At 42.8% G+C, this 20922-nt stretch overlaps 1 protein-coding gene across 1 annotated transcript in view; it reads left to right on the top strand.

Moving 5' to 3' along the window:
* Positions 1-8332: 8332 nt before the first annotated feature.
* The window catches only part of GOLPH3 (golgi phosphoprotein 3), a 42596-nt gene continuing 30006 nt past the window's right edge, over positions 8333-20922 (top strand). The window contains exon 1 of the mRNA XM_073343675.2: positions 8333-8800. Coding sequence (XP_073199776.1) covers positions 8588-8800 — 213 coding nt within the window. The 5' untranslated portion in view covers positions 8333-8587. The remainder of the gene's footprint in view (positions 8801-20922) is intronic.

The following is a 20922-nucleotide window of genomic DNA, read 5'->3' as shown; positions in this document are numbered from 1 at the left end:
TCTGAACAAAAGTTATGGTTGTTCTTTCAAAAGTTTACAATTGTACATTGACTTAATACAGCTTTGAAACTTTACTATGCAGAAAAAAAATGCTGCTTTTCACCATCTTAATTTAAATAAAACAAGCACAGAAACAGTTTCCTTACCTTGTCAAATCTTTTTTTAAACTCCCCCCTCCCTTTTTTTAGTAGTTCAAGTTTAACACAGTACTATACTGTATTTGCTTTTTTTTTTTTTCTTTTGGTCTCTGCTGCTGCCTTATTGTGTACTTCTGGTTCTAAATGTGGTATGTGGTTGACCAGTCACTTTGTAACTCTGCAGTTTGTAATTCTGGGGTTCTACTGTATAACCAGTTTTGGTGGTAGCTTCCTGAATGTGAAACCTCCAGTTAATTTTTACAAAGATCATTGATCTGATTTCAGAAAAGAGTTTATAATGTTGTTACTATTGAGCCTGACTGTATTTTAACCACCAACCTGCAGATAAATGGCCAGATCTGTATCTCTTTTACAACCAAGGTCTTAACTAATATTTTTGTAATTATGATTTTTAATGCTGTATTTAGAATATTAAAATTTGTCTTCCTATAATGGGGTACTATCACGCTTGATGTATGTAACATCCAGACCTGTAAAATTATTTATTGAATGTTAAACCCTTATCAAAGGCTTTTTTGTCCAAAACTGGCCAATCCAGTCCTATGCACAAGCATCATATCTTAAAAACTTAGCTAATAGCCTTCAGGGAGAAGAGTCATTAAAAAAACCCACCAAGGATTTCAGGAACTAGCAGTTATATGAATTTAGCAGTGGGGAGTGAGAGAGGGAGAATTTGGAAACACTTGACATTCAGATTTCAGAGTAGCAGCCGTGTTAGCCATTTTACTATATCCGCAAAAAGAAAAGGAGTACTTGTGGCACCTTAGAGACTAACAAATTTATTTGAGCATGAGCTTTCGTGAGCTATAGCTCAGTTCATTGGATGCATTCAATGGAAACTACAGTGGGGAGATTTTATGTACACAGAGAACATGAAACAATGGGTGTTACCATACAGACTGTAACGAGAGTGATCAGGTAAGGTGAGCTATTACCAGCAGGAGAGCCGGGGCGGGGCGGGGGGGACCTTTTGTAGTGATTATCAAGGTGGGCCATTTCCAGCAGTTGACAAGAACATGTGAGGAACAGTGGGGGGCAAGGGGGGGAAATAAACTTGGGTAAATAGTTTTACTTTGTGTAATGACACATCCACTCCCAGTCTTTATTCAAACCTAAGTTAAAGGTTCCCCCCCACCCCACCCCGCTCTCCTGCTGGTAATAGCTCACCTTACCTGATCACTCTTGTTACAGTCTGTATGGTAACACCCATTGTTTCATGTTCTCTCTATATATAAAATCTCCCCACTTTATTTTCCACTACATGCATCCGATGAAGTGAGCTGTAACTCACGAAAGCTTATGCTCAAATAAATTGGTTAGTCTCTAAGGTGCTACAAGTACTCCTTTTCTTTTGACATTCAGGGACACTGTTTGAAATGGGCTAACTTTAATAATGCTTATCTTTCTTACGGTTTCCTGAGATGCCTGTCACTGTTTGTATTTCAGCATTATACAAAAATTAAGGACAGCTTTGAAGGTTTAATTCAAAGCCTACTGCTAGCCACTGGAATCTTTCCATTTACTTCAGTGGACTTTAGATCAGACCTGAGCATGCTCCAATTATGAAAATATTGTCATATCCTCCTTCATTCTCTCTGTATATGTTTGGGTGTTTACTTCACTTGTCTTCTTGCCTTCTACTTTATTCTCTTCAGTCTCACCAATTGTGGGTTGGTTCTGGGAAGATGGTATTATTAGGGTTAGGTCTTATCAAAGAGGTGGGATCTTGAAGATCTCAGCATGGTCAAGATATGGTTCCAAATGATTTACTTGGGCTAGATCATAGGTGTCAAACATGTGGCCCGCAGAGTTATTTCCTGCAGCCTGGGAAGTGCCCCCCCACGCATTTTTTACTATACTTTTGTATCGTTGTATGAAAAGGTTTCAGTGATGCGACCCTGGGGCCAATGTCCTAGTTTTCATGTGGCCTTCATGGTGATTTGAGTTTGAGATCCCTGGGCTAGATGTTCCATGGTTGGGGTCCTGCCTTTGAAAATAACCTGCCTTTGAACCTTAGTTTGGACCAATTCAATCAAAATGTGGAATAAGCCTCCAAGATTTTCTTGGCAATAGCACCGATTGCCACAAAAATAAAAACCTTCACTGATCTACCTCAAGAGGGAAGCCCGAGACCTCATGCTGCCGTTAGAGAAAATCAGCTACCAACTTTACATCATGTTAAGTGATGATCCCATGTACATTAAGAAGTGACCAAATTAGGCTTTGCTGGACTGTCAGAGGGAGCCAGCTCCATAGCTCCCTTCTACTGGGGAAGCTCTGTAGCCAGACCTGGAAATTTCACTCCTGAGAACGCTCAGCAAGAGACTCCCAGCTGACCGAAAGTCCTGTGATGGGATATAGGATTTTTTAGGTTACGGGGTCCCAGACATTCAAGGCTTTAATAGATACTAAATTAGCATGTACATTATAGTGTAAACATGCCTATTAACTAAATATAGAACAACTAATCTAAAAACAGGTATAGCAGAAACTCAAAGAGAAAAAAAACCCGCTACTGTAGCACCATCTCTATAGTCAGATGATAATTAGCTCTGATCTTCTGCTACTCTCACTACCACTACGTGCTCTGCCCATTTCTCTCTCCTTATACTCCCTCTGCTCCTTCTCCTACTCACCACTCCATGTCTTTTATCATTCTGATCCTTACTATTGGAATAGACTCCCTTTTCCTGAGCACCAAGCAAGCTCCTTCTTCTTCTTCAGATCAGACCTCAAGATACTTTCTACCTTCAACTTACTTTTCATCACTAACCTCAGCTTTGGCACAGTTTGTTCTGTCTCTTGAGTCTAATAATGACAAAAATCTCCCTTTCCTTTTGTTGTCTACTGATAATAAATTGTTTTGTTTTAATATCCATGAAATATAGCTTGTAAGTCTCTCTTATTTAAGGCTTGGCCACACAAAAAGTTGTACAGTTTAACTGAATCAGTATACAATTTAAACTGGGGCAATTTTGTATATAAACCAGATCTTATCTATAATTATCATACCTATACATAGTGCAGCAAGAGTATATCCATCCCTGTTTAAAGTTGCAGTAGCATTTCTGGGTAAAGCTAAATCTTCCAACCTTTCCAAAATCCATATATGGTCAGACTGGCTTCAAAACTGCTAAGCCCTCCCCCCAATGACCCATTTTTAAAATTTCAACTTTCTTATGTTGCTTGTTTGTACAGAGATAGGGAGGAAAAAATCTATCATCAGTATCCACACGAAACATGGCACTGGACAGTCCCTGTTGATATCTAGTATCCAATACAAGAACAAGCTGAAAAACCTCAAAGTTATTCAACTTAATTTCTCGTTCTACAGAGTGGTGCACTGGGTTGACACAACTTTATATGGAATACCAGCACTCAGTGTAAACTCCTGGTGAAGGGTGGATAATGGCAACACGGGGCCCTAAAAACACAATAATATAGGGTCCAACCCCTGCACCATGAACCATGGATATTAAAACATGTGTGAGCCATGGCCCCAAAACTTGTACACAATGAGAGTCTGAAGGATAGGAGGAGTATGTCATTGTGTTAGAAAAACAAACAAAAAACCCCACTGCACCACACGCACAGCCAGTATTAGCGTTATTCATCATAGCTGACTCCTTATGTGCCATTGTTAGCAGATGGAGAACAAGGCTTAAATTCCATTGTCCAACACATGGAAGCCTTTTTTTTTTTTTTAATGTAGGAGAGGAATGCAACAGTGGCTTCTGACATATGTCCCCAGTGATATTGCCTGCCTCTGAGACTGGGGCAAATGGATTTAGCTAGTCTACGGGCATATGTTGTGCTGGAAAAGATCTTTGACAAAGTAATGGCTACTTTGGCAGAGACCAGGATCTATATAAAACCACTTATGTGGTTAAGGATCTTTAGTACCATGGAGAACTGGATCTTCAACAAAGTAATGGTTACTGAGATGAAGATCCTGTTCTTCTTTAAACCTTTCAGACAGGTCCATCATTCAGCCATTCCTGAACTGGCTAAACAGCAGTGGAGTTCTTAGGAGAGTATACAGTGACTATCTCTTATCACTGGGACTGAAACCCAAGCTCTCTCTTATTGTAGGCTACAAGGAACATTTCTTCTTTTCAGATAATTGTTCTTGCTCCTCTTAGCTGTATGTAATATATCATTCACTTTGGAATGCAGATTGATGGATGAAATAATACATTTATAAATCAGTAGTAATAAAAAGAAAAAAAACATTTGTACAATATTTACAAACCAACAGAAGGTGAAGGACTTGAACCACTTCACGCTAAAGTATTAAACCAAATACTGCATATTTTTCTTTATTCTTCACCCATTGTAGAATAAAATAGAAATGAGAATTAAAGGTCAGAAAAGATAAAAATCAAAAGAAAACATATGAAGTGTCACAGAAATTAACAAGTTTCCCTTTCTGGCTACCCACTAGGACTGCTGTGAGGGGAATCTAAGTCTGTGTGCTCTGGATCCATGGGGGTGGATTAAGCTTCTGGAACCTGAATGGAGCCTACCCATTGCCCCAATCTTGGGATGCTTAGGCACACACTCAGGCGGCAAACCTTCTATCAGGCACCCTGCCTCCCTTTTCTGAGTGTTGGAACCTGCTGTCCAACCACCTAGCCCAGGGGTGGGCAAACTTTTTGGTCCGAGGGCCACATCGGGGTGAGAAACTGTATGGAGGGCCAGGTAGGGAAGGCTGTGCCTCCCCAAACAGCCTGGCCCCCGCCCCCTCCCACTTCCCACCCACTGACTGCCCCCCTCAGAACTCCCATCCAACTCTGCCCTGCTCCTTGTCCCCTGACCGCCCCCTCCTGGGACCCCACCCTGTATCCAACCCTCCCATCTCCTGTCCCCCCCAACATCCACCCCATCCAACTGCCCCCTACTCCCTGTCCCCTGACTGCCCCCCAGGACCCCCTGTCCCATATCCAACCCCCCAACCCCTTTACATGCCGCTCAGAGCAGCATGTCTGGAGCTGCGCTGCCTGGCCGGAACCAGACATGCTGCCCTGCAGGAGCGCGCAGCCCCGCTGTCCAGAGCTCTGCTCGTGTGGCTGCGGGGGAGGGGAGACAGCAGGGGAGGGGCCGGGGGAGCTCAGGGGCCGGGCAGGATGGTCCTGCAGGCTGGATGTGGCCTGCGGACTGTAGTTTGCCCACCTCTGACCTAGCCCCTCTGGACTCAGCTTTGATTCCCTCTGGCTCCCCCATACATAAACACATCCCTCACCCAGAACTTCACCCAACAGGTGTGAAGCTTCTGGGTTTACAATGTAACTTGCTTAGGGACATGCAGTAGTTGTGAAGCAATCAACAGACACACAGTTTGTTCAATCTATCATCTTTATACTCTTTATTTTTAACCATGTAATGCACAGGACAGTACAGATCATACAAAACAATAACTCATCCTAAATATAATATTCCTCACTAGCTCACCCTTCCCCTGAGAGATCTGTGTTCCATCCTGCCCCTGCAATAGCCTCCATCTTAACTGGTGCAAGATGGCTCTTTCCCCCGGTTCCCTCCTGTGAGTCCCTTTATACACTCCTGCTGGGGTCACCTGTTTCTTTTGTTCTGCCCCTTGGTAATTTTCCAATACTTCCCAACCCCCACAACCTTCAGACAAGAGGAGGAAGAGTCTTCTCTCATGTAGAGCAAACTTATTGTCCCAAGGTGTTTTACTTTAGATAGTGTTGTAGCTGTGTTGGTCCCAGGATGTGAGAGAGAAGGTAGGTTTCAGAGTAGCAGCCGTGTTAGTTTGTATCTGCAAAAAGAAAAGAAGTACTTGTGACACCTTAGAGACTAACAAATTTATTTGAGCATAAACTTTTGTGAACTACAGCTCACTTCATCGGATGCATCCGATGAAGTGAGCTGTAGCTCACAAAAGCTTATGCTCAGAGAGAAGATAGGTGGCCTGGCAGAGACATGACACAACCCAGCTAATTCATGGGAGACCAATGTATATACAGGCTTTCCATGACATAGTAATTTCATAAAATCAGCCAACATTTGTAAGTGGTACACACAGAACCCCCAATTTGTCACATGAAGAATCACTGAATTGTAATGACTTTGTCAGAGACCTTTCTGGCTCTGTCCCCTAGTTACACAGACTGGAGATGGCTGGCAGACTGTTTCCAGCCTTAGGAATCCTGTTCTTTTTTGCTATCAACCAGTATCCTTCAAGACTGAACCCTTTAGACTGCTTTGTCCAACATTATGTTTCTCTATCACCATCAGTGTGATATGTTCTGAATTCCAAGTTCCAGCATATGCTGCTATCTTGAGTTTAGACCTTCATGAGCCCTAGCCTCAATAAACTGAATGTCACAATTATAAAACATGAGTTACTGTATACTTAGCAGACACTTGACCTCCAACTTTGAATGTCACAATTAAAGGGACCACACGCTCTTTACTTGACATTCCATCTCACTATACTCAAATTCTTGACTTGTCAATCACAAGGGTAAATCCTGCCTCCATTGTGAAGTAAGGGACTGGAATTTCAGCATCAGGATCTGCTAGCATGGGGATTCTCAATGTTTTTTGAATCATAACCCACCTTCACATTATTATTTTTTATTTGGAGGCTGCATTCCCACATCCCTCTTACTCACATTTGGCCCAGCCACCTCACTGTCATAATGGAGGGGTGGCTGGACCAAATTTGAGTGGCACTGTGACCTTGTGTGCTAGGTTGCAACATCACTCACTCAGATTTGGCTTGGCACTTGCCCCTATCCCTCCTTTTTACTATAATTACTGAATTATTAGACAGCTCACTGTGCCCCTTAGAAAGTTTGATGAGCCCTTCTCCCTGTGTGACAACCTCTGTGCTAGAACAATACAGAGAAAAATTCTGAAGTACATATACCTCCACCACCTTTTTTTGTGTGGAAAGTTGCACCAAAATGCTGGCGATAATACTTTAGCATAGAGGACTGGCTATATGTTTCTTTATGCGTTTAAGAAATTATAGAAATCATTCATGTTAGAGATTAGATTAACTCATTCCCCTGTAAATGTAGGATATAATCCCTTGGCACAGGATACATATGAGATTAAACGGAAAATAAACTTGTTTTTAGAAAATTATAATTTGAATGATCTGGTCCTTAGGCTGGAAACTATGATGCATATGAGTATTCTTACTCCCATGAACAGTCCTGCTGAAGTCAATAGTACTACTCATATGATTAAATTTAAGCACAAGTGTTACTGTTTGTGGCATCGAGACCTGCCAAGTCTCACTCTTTTGTGAAGACAAAGACTCTCATCAAGGATGAATTTTAAGCGTATTTCTCATTCTCTCTCCCTGAATTGAAGAATTTTGCAGTGGGTTTTCAAAGAGATACTTCAGAAATCCTTCAATTTGTTTTGAAAATTCCTGTTCACAGTGCCCTAGCCTGAGATACCAGGCCAGATATATGCTGGGCTCCTCACCTAACAAATAATGAATTACAGTCCCTGCCCTGAAGAATGTACAGTGTACATTAGCAAGCGATCCTCAGAATGTCTGGATTTTCTGGGGAGAGCTGGATTGCACCATAACATTTTACATTTATTATTTTAACACAGTGGTTGAATATTGGTTTGGTTTTAGATTCACAGACAACATGATTTACTACTTCCCAGCAGGAACTGTTCCTATCTTCCCTCTACACTAGCCCAACACCTGCCAGCTTTCACTCACATTAACAATAATAATCAGAGCTGCTTCAAAATTGAAGCTTGTTCTCCTCACCAGCATGTGGAATTTATTCATCTGGATAAAAGGAATCCCAGATCCAAACCACTTCCAGTTCTGGTTTAGTGAAACCAAACCCCCAAGCTTAATGTGTTCAGCAAATTAAAACTCTCCCCTTTGCCCAATAATTTCCCAGACAGGAATCCTCAACCCCCAGCACCCCCTTCTTCCTCTGTGAGGGGGATCCTTGCACCCTGAGGGGCCCCCCCTTTCTCTCCTAGAGGACCCCCCACGCCGTAACTGCCCCCCTCTCCTCTCCTCCCTTTGGGGGATCCCCGCCCCGCAACGGCTCCCTGTGGGGGATCCCCGCCCCCTCTGCCTGGGCGGGATCCCCGAGCCGCCTGGCAGGGTCCCTCCCCCCGGCCGCGGCTCTTTCCGGTGCCCTCCCCCTGCCCGGACTGCCACATCCTCCGCTGACATCAGCCAGCGCCGCCATATTGGAGGAGAAGCCGCGTCCCGTCCGCTGCCTCCTCGGCTGCTCCTGCTGTCGGGGGAGCCGGCTCCTCTGCCCCGCGCGGCCGAGCCCTCCCCCATGAGTCCCCCCGGCCGGCCGCAGCCCCGGCGCGGCTAGCGACAGCCCCTGTCCCCGGCGCGGCCCCCCCCCCCCGCCCCGCGCGCTCGGGCTTTCTCCCGCCCCCCGCGCCGCCGGCCGGCCGGAGCCATGACTTCCCTGACCCAGCGCAACTCGGGCCTGGTGCAGCGCCGCACCGAGGCCTCCCGCAGCGCTGCCGCCGACAAGGAGCGGGTGGCCGGGGGCGGCCCGGAGGAGGAGGGCCGCCGGGACGAGCAGGGCGACGACGAGAAGGGCGACTCCAAGGAAACCCGGCTCACCCTGATGGAGGAGGTGCTGCTGCTGGGCCTCAAGGACCGAGAGGTGCGGGGGACCGGGGGGGCGTCTGGTGCGGGACGTGGCCAGGGACATCGGGGATGGGGGGCAGGGACTTGGGGGGGCTGAGATATGGGGTGGGCCAAGGATGTGGAGACTGAAGAGGGGAGGCAGGGACATGGTGGGGGGGCTGGGATCCAGGGGGAAGCCAAGGACCCGGCGGGAGGGGGGGCTGGGACCTTGGGGGGCCAAGGACTTTGGGGGGCTGAGATATGGGGTGGGCCAAGGACCTGACGGATGAGGGGGCTGAGATGGGGGGGGGGAGGACCTGGCTGGGATCTTGGGAGGGGCAAGGACCTGGCAAGAGGGGGGCTGGGATGGTGGGGGCAAGGACCTGGTAGCTGGGGCGGGGGAAAGGGACTGGACGTGGGGACGGGGGAATTGGGGTTGGAGACGAGGACTGGGCTGGGATGTGGGGGAAGCCTGGGGCCTTGTGGGTGGAGGGAGGGCTGGGATCTGGGGCAGTAGCCCAGGGCCTGGTGGTGGTTTTGGTGGTGGTGTTGGATTGGGGTGCCTTTGGAGGATTGCTTTGGTGCAGTGAATTTGAGAGGAGTAATGATTCTGGAGAAGAGGAGGTTTGGGTGCATGTAGGGGCTTTTTAGGCGGGATGGTGACTCTGGGTTTGCGGATAAAGGCAGGGACCTTGAAGATGCGGGTAAGGTACTCTAGAGACTATTGGGGTATGGAATTGGGGTACCAGGTCAGAGCTGTTATATTTTACCCAGCCTCCCACAGCTCATTTGGGGCTCTGGGAGACTGGTCAGTTCCATGTGTTTGGTTGCACACAATAATACTAGGCCTTGGGGGTTGCTAAATTAATTGGATTTGCCAAATTGGAGGTGTAGATGTCAGTATGTGTAAAATATTTTGTTTTTAAAAAAAATTCTTTGCAATAAGTAGTTCTAGTTTAGTGTATGTCAAGATTTTATTTGTACGTCTTTAAAATGCTGGGAGATACGTTTGTTTCTGACAAAAATGGGCTTCAGACACGAGAAGTGGGTAAAATTTATTAATCGTGGTGGTAAACAATTTTTTTCCTTGAATTTAGTATTTGAAATTTATTTTATTTTTAGTTGTGTTTGTGACATGATTATAGAAGGGTCTGGTTTAGTTCTACGAACATCTTTTTTTTAGGGGGGAGGAGGGGAGAAAGGGTTTAATAGGGATAAAGAAAATAAATTCTGAAGTAGCAATCCTACAAAAGGGGACTGATTAGTTTGGTACATGTTATAGACTAATGCTGGTCTTTCATTCAGTTTTGATGTCACCTGTAAACTTTTCAAGCCAACTAGCAAATGCAGGTAGTGGGGGAAAGAAGGTACCTTCAAACTGTGTGTGTTCATTAGTAAGGTCTGATGTGAGATGGGACTGCTAGCATTATGTTTTGGATGACTTTTATTGCATGAAACCTAAAATTAATTAGCTGACTAAGAATGGCTAGGTTGAGAAGTGTAATACTTGTTGTCTTAGGACATGTTCTTGTGTAATACTTGTTGTCTTAGGACATGTTCTTGTAATTGGATCTGCTTGAGTGGGCCTTTGCATTTGTGTGGAGTCCCAATAAAGTCATGAGGCCTCCACATTGACACATGGATCCATCCATGTGAATCTGATGGCTGTATCAGGGCCTTATGCCCTGGTCTTATGTATATTTAGATATGTTCTTAACTTTACACACAAGAGTAGTCCCATTGAAGTAAGGTTAAGCAAGTGCTTAAAGTCTTTGCAGGATCAGGGCTTTGGACCTCAAAATTCTCTTTGTACAGGTTATGTATCAAATTGTTATAGTTAGATCATTTATTGTGTCTCTTTCATAACTGCACATCCCCCAAGAGAATCGAAGGGCCCTTTCTACGGAAAAGAATCTTCTGTTGAGTATACTTGTATTTAATGTTTCTCTAGCAATGCAGATATTCATGGTACTTTACAGACAAAAGAAATATACTTGTCCCAGAGAGCATAGAGTTGAGAGAAAATATAAAGAGACATGAGGTCATCCACTGGGGTTATGTAGAGGACATGTGGACAAGGGCTACAGCAATATGCAGTTCTTGAGGTTTGTGATAAATTTATCATGGGATTATACGCTTTGTGTCTGTCTGTCTACTTAGCTCTTCTGTAGAGCTTTCTGTTTCCAACTTAAAATCTGTCAACTTAAAGTCACTTATCTTTGAAAATATTTTACCTTCCATTGCTACAAGTAATACTTAACATTAGTAAACAAAAATAGTTTTCTCACTTTTTTCCAACTAGTCTACTTTGTGCATTTGACAGCACTTTATAGTCAGTTTAACTGTTTCTTACTGCATGCTTGGTTTCGCCTATTTATGTGGGTCTTTCTCAGAGCAAGAGTATAGAGAAAAACATATTTAAAATGAGTGAAGTGTGACTGTGAAACCACAAAAAGTGCCAGGGAGACTTAGGAGCAGGTGTAGTATTCAAAAGTACTTTAAACTCACTTTTAAAATTGAAAAGGAGTACTTGTGGCACCTTAGAGACTAACCAATTTATTTGAGCATGAGCTTTCGTGAGCTACAGCTCACTTCATCGGATGCATACCGTGGAAACTGCAGCAGACTTTATATACACACAGAGATCATAAAACAATACCTCCTCCCACCCCACTGTCCTGCTGGTAATAGCTTATCTAAAGTGATCATCAAGTTGGGCCATTTCCAGCACAAATCCAGGTTTTCTCACCCTCCACCCCCCCCCCCCCCAACTCACTCTCCTGCTGGTAATAGCCCATCCAAAGTGACAACTCTCTACACAATGTGCATGATAATCAAGGTGGGCCATTTCCTGCACAAATCCAGGTTCTCTCACCCCCTCACCCCCCTCCAGAAAACACACACACAAACTCACTATCCTGCTGGTAATAGCTCATCCAAAGTGACCACTCTCCCTACAAATGTGCCTGATAATCAAGGTGGGCCATTTCCAGCACAAATCCAGGTTTTCTCACCCCCCCACCCCCATACACACACAAACTCACTCTCCTGCTGGCAATAGCTCATCCAAACTGACCACTCTCCAAGTTTAAATCCAAGTTTAACCAGAACGTCTGCGGGGGCGGTGTAGGAAAAAACAAGGGGAAATAGGCTACCTTGCATAATGACTTAGCCACTCCCAGTCTCTATTTAAGCCTAAATTAATAGTATCCAATTTGCAATGAATTCCAATTCAGCGGTTTCTCGCTGGAGTCTGGATTTGAAGTTTTTTTGTTTTAAGATAGCGACCTTCATGTCTGTGATTGCGTGACCAGAGAGATTGAAGTGTTCTCCGACTGGTTTATGAATGTTATAATTCTTGACATCTGATTTGTGTCCATTTATTCTTTTACGTAGAGACTGTCCAGTTTGACCAATGTACATGGCAGAGGGGCATTGCTGGCACATGATGGCATATATCACATTGGTGGATGTGCAGGTGAACGAGCCTCTGATAGTGTGACTGATGTTATTAGGCCCTGTGATGGTGTCCCCTGAATAGATATGTGGGCACAATTGGCAACGGGCTTTGTTGCAAGGATAAGTTCCTGGGTTAGTGGTTCTGTTGTGTGGTATGTGGTTGTTGGTGAGTATTTGCTTCAGGTTGGGGGGCTGTCTGTAAGCAAGGACTGGCCTGTCTCCCAAGATTTGTGAGAGTGTTGGGTCATCCTTTAGGATAGGTTGTAGATCCTTAATAATGCGTTGGAGGGGTAACAGCCGTGTTAGTCTGTATTCTATATGCATCTGATGAAGTGAGCTGTAGCTCACGAAAGCTTATGCTCAAATAAATTGGTTAGTCTCTAAGGTGCCACAAGTACTCCTTTTCTTTTTTTAAAATTGACTAAATTTCAAGCTGACAAAGTCTTATCCACTTACTACGGTGGAATGTAATCACCTGCAAACAAAATGATTCAGTGTTGAGTTTTAGTTATAGAAAACTTTAGTATAGTTTTATTGAACTAAGATCACATGTTCTCCTAAAAGCTCTAGGTACCTGACAGGAAAGATTCATTGGGAATTTAATATTCATATCTTAGCTAAATAATAGCTCTACCTTTTTTTTCTTGGAAGACTTGAGGGAGTGGAGTGGTGGAAAGAGTCTAGACAGATGTGTTAATATTCTGTCAATATAATTTAATATAATCTAACATCACCTAAACTGTGGTGAGACTTTCTTTTAAAAAATTTTTTTGAAAAAGGTTCAAACGGCAGTGTAGCTTTTCGAATGTTATACAGCTAAATATGTTCAATGTATCATAGGTTTTTATGTGGATCCTATCAAAAGAGGTGCACTATTGTAATTAAATCATAGCAAAATTCTTAAAGTATGCCTGCTGAGTGTAATAACTCTATTTTTGGTTCAGCAAAGCCTGGGACATCCTTGGTATGGAGAAATTTATTCCCCAAAAAAGAAAAAAAATACTTTCTTGCATTTTCTGTGTGCAGTATACACATGTTCAGAACACAAAGTCTGTTGGCCTTTGATCCTTACCTATGATATTGTTTGTACATTTTGAGTTCATATTATTTTTTTCCTGTTGATTATTCTTCTTTATTTTGTTTTTTCCATGTGCACATAACCATTTCTATATTTTAATAGTCAGGTAACATACAAAAGAAACAATTTTTAGTGTAAAAAAAAAGTATATATGCACACGTACATGTTTCACGTTAAACATTCTGATGCATACTGTATTATAAATAATATAGATACTGAGGATACTGATGTAAATACATCTTGAGCCTATAGGCAAAATACTGACTTACAAAGGTTTAAATTTCTGTTAACCTCCTGCGTGCAAGCAATTTTCTGTGGAGGTATATAGTCTTTGAGTGACACCAGTGTGACGTTTTAGATAAAATCCAACTATTCCCATTTTTTGTTACAAAAAATACTATGGATTTTGGAGACACAGATAGGTGATATGCCTTTTGTATAGAAGACAAAAGAATTGGCAAAATGATGGCTGAAGGAGTTATGTATGTTTATGATCATTTTTTGCGTGTTTGTGGGTCTGTAGCATACACAGAATGTTCAGGATCATATTTTTAAATTACTACAATAATGCTACATTGCTGCTGAGTAGTTTTCCGTTATTGGTACATTTAAACTTCCAGGAACGGTGAGTGTTCAGTAGACACAATCTCTTTAAAGTGTATATTATGAAATAGTGACGTATTTAAAGATATCTGGAGTTGTTGGGTATCTTGAACAATCTTGGAGGCTGAAATGTTCCAAAGCTCAATCAGATATTTCAATTAATAGCAGTGTGACATGCTACTGGGACAATGGACACTAATGTTAACTGGCAGATGTGGTGTCCTTGGGGGAATAGCTAACATATTGGAACACAGGTTTCAGAGGAACAGCCGTGTTAGTCTGTATTCGCAAAAAGAAAAGGAGTACTTGTGGCACCTTAGAGACTAACCAATTTATTTGAGCATGAGCTTTCGTGAGCTACAGCTCACTTCATCAGATGTTTACCGTGGAAACTGCAGCAGACTTTATATACACACAGAAATCATGAAACAATACCTCCTCCCACCCCACTGTCCTGCTGGTAATAGCTTATCTAAAGTGATCAACAGGTGGGCCATTTCCAGCACAAATCCAGGTTTTCTCACCCTCCACCCCCCCACACAAATTCACTCTCCTGCAGCCAGCTAGCACCAGCAGGAGAGTGAATTTGTGTGGGGGGGTGGAGGGTGAGAAAACCTGGATTTGTGCTGGAAATGGCCCACCTGTTGATCACTTTAGATAAGCTATTACCAGCAGGACAGTGGGGTGGGAGGAGGTATTGTTTCATGATTTCTGTGTGTATATAAAGTCTGCTGCAGTTTCCACGGTAAACATCTGATGAAGTGAGCTGTAGCTCACGAAAGCTCATGCTCAAATAAATTGGTTAGTCTCTAAGGTGCCACAAGTACTCCTTTTCATATTGGAACACAGTGCATAACTAGGATTCTTCAGGGATCATCACATCTTCAGGAAATTCTGCAATTCCGCTGGAAACCCTTCAGAAGTTAAGCACTAAAAAGGAAGTCCAGTTCATCCAAACCTTTTAAAACTGTTGACTACAGGAGAAACATATTTCAGAGTGCTTCAGTTTTATAGTCCATTTTTACCATTTAACATTTTTACAGTTTTTTGCTTGGTAAGTGCTTAACGAATGATTTGTGTCTAATTTTGTAACTCCAAAGTTTTCTTTGCTGTGATTGAAAGCAATGATAATTTTTTAATTAACAGAATTCTTGTTTTAAAAGTAGCTATGTGTTGAGCATGAATGTACAAACTGATAAAAGGTGGTGGACCAAAATAACTCTACCAACCTTAGGAATATTGCACAATTCTGACAGTCCAATGTCCTACTCATGCCCTATTAATTCTTGTTCTCTGGCTTTTCTTTCAATTTTTGGGCCTAATCTTTAAATACAGGATCTATTGGAATTCACTTAGAGAGTTTTGGCATTCTATTACATTCTAATTCTAGTACAAACTTCTGCGACACAAGGGTACTTATTTTTTTGAAGTAGGAGGATGACAAATGGCTTGTTGTTTTACTGTATTCTGTTATAAAATGGTACTCACAAAAGGAGCAGTGAAAGAGGGTTACTCTTTGAACTTACTGAAGTGTATAAGGAAGATGGAGCAATAAATATTGGGAGGATAGGTTTTTTTTTTGTTTTTTTTTTTAAGTGTAATTTAAAAGAGAAGTACAGACCAGTTTGCTCTTAACAGCTCTTGTTCATCTTTCATACAGTCTCTAGCTCTGGGGTTAGTCCCCTTGAAAAGTACAAGGTTGGGAGTTAGCTGCTTTCCGTAACCGCTCCTTGGTTTTTTTGAGTCCTCTTAATAAGAAATGGAAACCTTTTCAATCATAGCAATATAGACAGCTGCTCTCACACTCTCTACAGATGTGCCACAACTAATCTATTTGGAGAAGCATGATGAATCATGAAACAAGCCTCAGTGGGTCCTCTGTTTTATTTCCATAGTGTAGATAATTGATACGCTAAATACAGATCAAATATTTTAACGGATTCCCAGTGTGCTGAAATAAAACTTATATAAATTGTACAATATGTTGAGGTACTTGCTATTAGCTGTTGCAATTTAGACCAATATAATAATTTCGCTGTAGGCTATAACTGTGAACTTTTCTTGGCACGCGCACACACAGAGAAGTTTAATCAGAAATTTTTGTAGCTTGGGCAGCAGTAGATATTTTTAGTTTTCTTGACTTTTTATGAGCTGGAGACTGGACTGTTAACTTATGGAAGAAAAGTAATGTTACGTCATTTTACCAGGTACTGAAATATCTCACAGATCATTACAGATGCTGGCTGGGAAAACTTCTGTAGAGGAGAGCAAGCTTTTGAAAACTTCAAAATTGAAAATTGTCCTACAGAGAGTAGAACATAGCTTTTTTATTATATTAACTTTCTTACCCAAATTTTAGCTGTGTAGGGCTTCAGGCTGTATGTGGTTTTCACTGTGCTGACACACAGAGACTAGCTGAGGTGCATCTGCTCTCTAGTAACTCATCTATATTGGACAGAGGTCTACATAGAGAAACTTGATCACAGTCTGGTACTAAAATTCTACATTCATTTTCACTCTTGACAGTTAATCATTTAACATTATGTCTTTTAACTAGGCATTTAATGACTAACCTCACAAGTTCATTTTTTTACAATTCCATACAAAAATCTTAACCTTTTTTTTAAGGTAGCACAGTTAAGTATTCGAAAACAAAAACTCGCAGTGTTACATGTACACCCTTTATTGTGTACTATATGTGCAGCTGTTCTGTTCCTTGCAATTGCAGAAAGCATGATCCTGGATGTAGGTATCTTTCACCCATATTAATAGGCCTAGTCCTTGGGGAAATAGGTATTGGGTATACTTTTTCAACCTTAATTCATTTTTCCTCCTCCTATGCCTCTTGTGCATATGGATTAATAAATTATTTAAATTTATTAATATGTAAAATTTCTTGGATAATTTCATAACAGTTTTTCCCTACAAACTTATGTTCATTCACGTATGTAGCATCTAGAATCTTTTTCATTACTTAAGCTGGCCCATTAAGCTTATAAAATGAGTATCTGGCAATCTGTTTCTCTCCCCCTCCCCCCCCAGGTGTTAAACATCTGCTGCTTCCATGGACTTCAGTGGCATTTGTGGGTACTCACCACTTTTGCAAATCAGGCTGGTAGGCTTTTTGCATGATTCTTCTCTCTCTCGGGTATTTCTTTTAGTACCTTTGTCATCAGCTGTGAACTATACATTTGCTTTTCAATCAGTGTCACAACCTCCTTAGATGCAATTCAGGAGCTAAGTTAGCTGTGTAGACAACTTAGCTGTGAACTGAGGTGGCCTTTATATACCAGCCTGTGTTCACTTTTCTATGTTACATACTTAGTGCTGGGGTGGGTAAGAATGGCTTTACTGTGTAATTCAACATGAGTTCAGTGGACTCAGTTGTACCCTGTCGTCGTCCCCCGTCCCCCCCGCCCCACCCCCAATATCCCACCATCTTAACTGTGGAGATTTCTATTCTTGTCAAAGGCATCTGAAGGCAGACTGGATCTCTTTGACTTGGCAGGGTTATGAGGCTGCCCCCTTTAAGCCTCTCCCAGATTTCTCTGTCTTTAAAGCAGCACAAACTGTAGGCTACAGACCTCTGGTGACAGAGCTAATTTAATTTTTTAAGGGAACCAGCAAATCTACTCTTCTTGAGCTTTGGGCTCAAGGTTTTACTGAAGCATTTTCCTGTCTTTTGTCTTCCACCTGGACCAAAGTGGCAAGGAAGGAGAAGATTCAGAAATGGTTGCTCAGCCTGTCACAAAGGATCTGCAGCTGCAAAAAAGTCCAGACTCCGGGGAAGATCTTATCACCTCAGTTCCCAGCTAGTGTGTGCATGGTGACAGCACTGAGATGTCTGAGTGGGTTCCAGTGAAGCATTGTCTCTCTGGAGAAACCAGTAAACTATGTCATCCACACGCCTTTCCTTCTCCACCTGCGCCCACCCCCTCCAACTTGGAGACTGTTCCATCCTTTCCCATGGGGAAACCCTGCTCCTAGGAATATAAAAGAAAAATGGCTAACCATTAACCGGACCTTAACTGGTAACCTCTGCTGCAGGGTGCGCCAGGCTGGCTGCAGCAACCCTGCCTGGCTGTGCTGGGCCAGTGGGTACCCCGGCCACTGCCACACCGGGCTGGGCCAGCGAGTACCCCGGCCCCTGCTGGGCCAGCGAGTACTCCAACCCCAGTTATGCTGGCTGCCCTGAGCCAACCGGGCTGGCGCGGCCACACCGGGCTAGTGGGACCCCAGCGCCTGCCGCCCCATGGCACCCCACCGCTGGAGCGACATCAGTTAACCGATATAATTTTAACTTTTTGTAACCGATATTTACATCGCTACGTGCTCCTCCTATCCCTGTCTGGTGGCTTCAAACCTGATTCCCAGGCAGATGGATGCTTGAAGGATCCAATTCTGTAGTCCTCAAATATTCTCAGAGAAATAGAACTTAGACTCACACATTATGTGTCATTTTACTCCTTCTCTCCACAACTCACTAGAGAATCTGGGACTTGAAGGGACGATAACCCTGAGCTCTGGTTTTGACTTCGACTTGAACCTTCACAAGCCAGAAAAAGGTCAAAGAAAAAACTTTTTTGTAATAAGAAACACAAATCAAAGACATTCAAAAGCAAGAAAAGGCCAAACAAATCGTTTTGATCTATTTCAATTGGAAGAAGTGGAATTTTCCCAGTGGGATTGGGGAAGAGGAGACTCACTTTTACCCTTCCTCACCTCTTGTGAAAGAAGGTGATCGTTACCCCGGGGGTTCAGACTGAACAAGTGGGAGCTGACAATGAGAGACAACCACCCAAAATTGAATGCTTTCCCCTTAAGTCTGCGCAGTGCATCTTCCTCCATCTAGCATTTGAAGATGTGTTGAATGTGAGGTCCAGGACTGCTGCTAAAGCACAAGGGATATGTATGGTAGCAGCCACTTCCTGAATCCAAGACAGTCATTCAATTGGTAGGCAAGTTTTTACCTAGAGAACCCATGAATATGAAGATAGTCTATTGTAAGGTGTAGTTACAATGCAACTTTAAATGTCCTTTTGCTCCAACAATGCTATTATGGTTCCATTTGAGCATTCCCTGCTGGTAACTCATCAGATTGCTGAATCCCATGTGTTTGAAGCTTCCAGAGTCTGAACAGAGCCTGTCTTGGGATCTCCTTTGAGTCGCACCGATGTATGCGGTGCAACTGTTTAGACCCTAGAATTGGTGTTGACTCCTTAAATTCCCCCTGTAGCCTAAACACATTTTCTCCTAGAACTCCAGCCGTCGGGTGATCTGGTTCCACAGTTTATTTCAAGAGATATGTGGTAAGTGTAATACATAAAATGCAGAGACACTTTGCACAAGAGTCTAAAACCATTGCGCTTAATTGCATGAGAAATACACAGATCTATACAAAATAATAAACCCGACATACATTTCCCTGCGTCAGTTTCCTGACCACTCCTAAGCATTCTTAGGGCTGGGGTCAGGATCCTTTGGGTCTGTCGAGGGTCCTCCACCTGCAATGCATGGCTTGTCTTCTGAAACATGGAGTCTTCTCCCTCCAGCTCACCTTCTCTGACCTTGGCCATCTTCTTCCCACCTCTTGCCCAAAACTTCCTATGTGGTGCTCTCCATCCTCCTCTCTCCAAGTCCTTTAATAACAGCTTAGTCCCTCAGTCAGGTGGTTACTGGATCAGCCTCATCAGATAATCCTAGACCCTTACCAAGTGACTTTATTGCTAGGCAACCTCTCTCTGGATAAACCAGTTCATCTAGGTGGGAGTCCGCCTATTTTAGAGTGATTCCATTTCATTGGGAGAGCAGTTAAGTCCGTGACCTTCTAAGATTAGCCCTTTGCCACCAGCCTTGGAATTCCAGTTTAATGTGGAGGTAACATGATAGCAGAGAAAATAAAGAACCCAATATCCAAAATTGCGTCTGCAGTCTGAAACTGATACAAATTCTGTTTTATGTTGGGGTCTCTTTATATGTAAGTTATACATTTGTGACAATCTGGTGAATCTGTCTGTATCATCCTTATTAAGATCTGTCCTGGATTGGACAGAGAAGGAGGTTGTTTGTTTCCTCAAAGAAGAAGGTAATCTCTAGTAGACTTCTGAGAAGTCTGTTTCCTAATGTTTTTCTTAACCGAAATATTGGCTTGCGACATGTTGGAAATAAATTTCCATTGAATCACAAAGAGAGCTTATTAGAAGCAGTTGCCTCAGTAAGTTGTCGCTGTGACACTGCTTATTGTAAACAATTACTGTTTTAATCCTCCCTTCTTCCGAGTAATGGATTTTTCTGCTGTGAACATCCCACAGTTAAGATAGTGAGGTATTTGGGGGACAGACAAAAACTTATTCTGACATGGGCAAGTTTTGTTTTTGAGCCATTCATGTCCTGCAGTCTGACCCTGAGGATTATTTCTGAGACGCTGCAGAATTGTTGTTTCTGCAGACCTGTCGCCTATAATTGAAGGATCTGTTACAAATGAAAATTAGTTCACTTTATAGCACAGCTGAATATTTGCATTAATAAGAAAGTAGTACCTTCCAGCACTAAAGCTATTGTTCTGGGAAAGATTGGAGGAGGATGTTCTCTTACCCCTAGCAGGGACAAAAGTTCTCATCTGCCTATCTAGGAAAGAGGGGGAAACATTACTTAAGAAGGTGGGATGTTTCTGGATAAATTTCTAGGCAAGAAAAGTTGCCTGTATAATTCCTGGTTGAATTTCTTTGGCCTGTGTTGTGCTCTGATAATCTTATCACAGTTGTGCCTTCTGGTCTTAATCTATAAGAATAAATTTCATCTTCTGACATATCCCTTCTGAGATAGGGAAGTGTTATTGCCTTGTATAATGGTACTTGTGAAACTTCATCTGGAATACTGTGTGCAATTCTGGCCTCCCATGTTTAGGAAAGATAAATTCAAACTGGAACAGGTGCAGGAGGGGTACTAGCATAATCAGAGTAATGGAAAACCTACCTTATGAGAGGAGACTCTCAGAGCTTGGCTTGTTTAGCTTAACC

Source organism: Lepidochelys kempii, chromosome 5 (genome assembly GCF_965140285.1).
Source record: "Lepidochelys kempii isolate rLepKem1 chromosome 5, rLepKem1.hap1, whole genome shotgun sequence".
Taxonomy (NCBI): Eukaryota; Metazoa; Chordata; order Testudines; family Cheloniidae; genus Lepidochelys; species Lepidochelys kempii.
The sequence above is the reverse complement of the archived record's forward strand: the minus strand, read 5'-3'. Positions and strand labels throughout refer to the sequence as shown.